Source organism: Sinocyclocheilus grahami, unplaced genomic scaffold (assembly GCF_001515645.1).
Source record: "Sinocyclocheilus grahami isolate Dianchi unplaced genomic scaffold, SAMN03320097.WGS_v1.1 scaffold2962.1, whole genome shotgun sequence".
In the NCBI taxonomy this organism is placed as follows: Eukaryota; Metazoa; Chordata; class Actinopteri; order Cypriniformes; family Cyprinidae; genus Sinocyclocheilus; species Sinocyclocheilus grahami.
The window spans coordinates 25902-27548 of NW_015508135.1; the positions used below are offsets into that span (position 1 = coordinate 25902).

Below are 1647 nucleotides of genomic sequence, written 5' to 3' on the forward strand. Positions count from 1 at the left end.
AAAAAAATTTACTTTTTGCATGGACTTCGATAACTCCAAAACCTTTAGTTACAAATTATGAAGTTATGTACCACTCCACATGATCATTCAACTTGAAAAGGAGCTTCAAGGTGACAATGATGACAGCTACTGCTTGAATGTCATAGCGCAAGAGATGAGGCTTCTCCTTGCTGGGTTCAAAGGTCAGAAAAGAGCTGTCCCCCATAGCAGCCTGTCTTATAACCTTGTGGACCCAAACATGAAGGTCATCTGGGAAAGATCAGAAATAAATGGAGTCAAAAGTGTATCAAACAAACAGATAAAAAGACGATTATATGTGTTGGGTAAATTTATTTCAAATCTTAAGCCATCATTTGCCACAAACATTACTGTCAAAAACACCCACTTGGGAGGTTTGCCTCCAACAGATAGCGGACAGTGAGCGGAAACGGGTGGAGAAAGCAATCCTTCGAAACTGTTGGGAAGGAGGGTAATTGCAAGATCCGAGCCAGAGTCACAGCTTCTTTATGAACCAGCGAGTAGGACGGAAGGTACTGTGGAAGACCAGAAGTCGTCATAGCTATTAGAAATACAATACATTGTTTCTTGACTGAAGAAATGCGAACCAGATTTGTCTTCCTCACCCGAACATTAAAGAACTGGACATCTTTTCCGAACAGACTCAGCTCCTCTGGAAATGACTCATGAATGTTCATGTAAGGAACACACCTCTCTGAGACCATCCTGCATGAAATATCACAGTATAAAATATACACAGTATAAAAGCCATCATGTAATCATGATATTACATCTAAACACACTGACAGAAATGTTTAATGCTGCACACCAAGCAGAAACATTGCTTAGGACAAAATTTTGGGCCTAAAAATCATCCAAAGCAAAACATATTAAACGCATATAAATAGCATCAAGTCAGCATCAAATCAAATTTGACCCCATTTAAATGCATGTAAATAAGGGAGGATACTTTGGTGTATGTTATGCAAAAAAAAACTTTACACCTTTAATTAATCTTATAAGTGGACTGCATGATTTGGGGGAAAATCAAATTTTTCTGACAAATAAGAAGTTTTGCTGTGATTGTTTGTAGGGCTACACAATTTTGTATATATCAATATAACTATAAAGTAATAATAAATAAACCCCAAAAAAATCTTATTAAATAAAATGTTAGATTTAAAGGGTTAGTTCACCCAAAAATGAAAATTCTGTCATTAATTACTCACCCTTGTGTTGTTCCAAACCTGTAAGACCTTCGTTCATCTTCAGAACACAAATTAAGATATTTTTGATGAAATCTGACGGCTCTCTGACCCTCCCATGGACAGCAAGGTAACTACCACGTTCAAGGTCCAGAAAAGTACCAAGATGATCGACAAAGTAGTCCGTGTGACATCAGTGGTTCAACTGTAAAGTTACGAAGCTATGAGAATACTTTTTTGCGCAAAGAAAACAAAAATAACTACTTTATTCCACATTTTCGTCTCTACTGGGTCACTTTGGACGCACGTTCACGACAGTACCATGACGCGAGCATGTGGCGATGCCGGCGCTGACCCAGATCCGGCATGATGATATCATTACGTCGGATCTGGGTCAGTGTTGTAACTTTACAGTTGAACCACTGATGTCACACGGACTACTTTG

General features: G+C 38.4%; 1 protein-coding gene across 1 annotated transcript in view; it reads right to left on the reverse strand.

The window, feature by feature from the left end:
- Positions 1-55: 55 nt before the first annotated feature.
- LOC107575862 (TATA box-binding protein-associated factor RNA polymerase I subunit B-like) overlaps positions 56-1647 on the reverse strand; it is a gene marked incomplete at its 5' end in the record, with an annotated part of 3326 nt that continues 1734 nt past the window's right edge. Inside the window, 4 exons of the mRNA XM_016262183.1 lie at positions 56-249; positions 386-533; positions 624-723; positions 789-790. Coding sequence (XP_016117669.1) covers positions 56-249; positions 386-533; positions 624-723; positions 789-790 — 444 coding nt within the window. The remainder of the gene's footprint in view (positions 250-385; positions 534-623; positions 724-788; positions 791-1647) is intronic.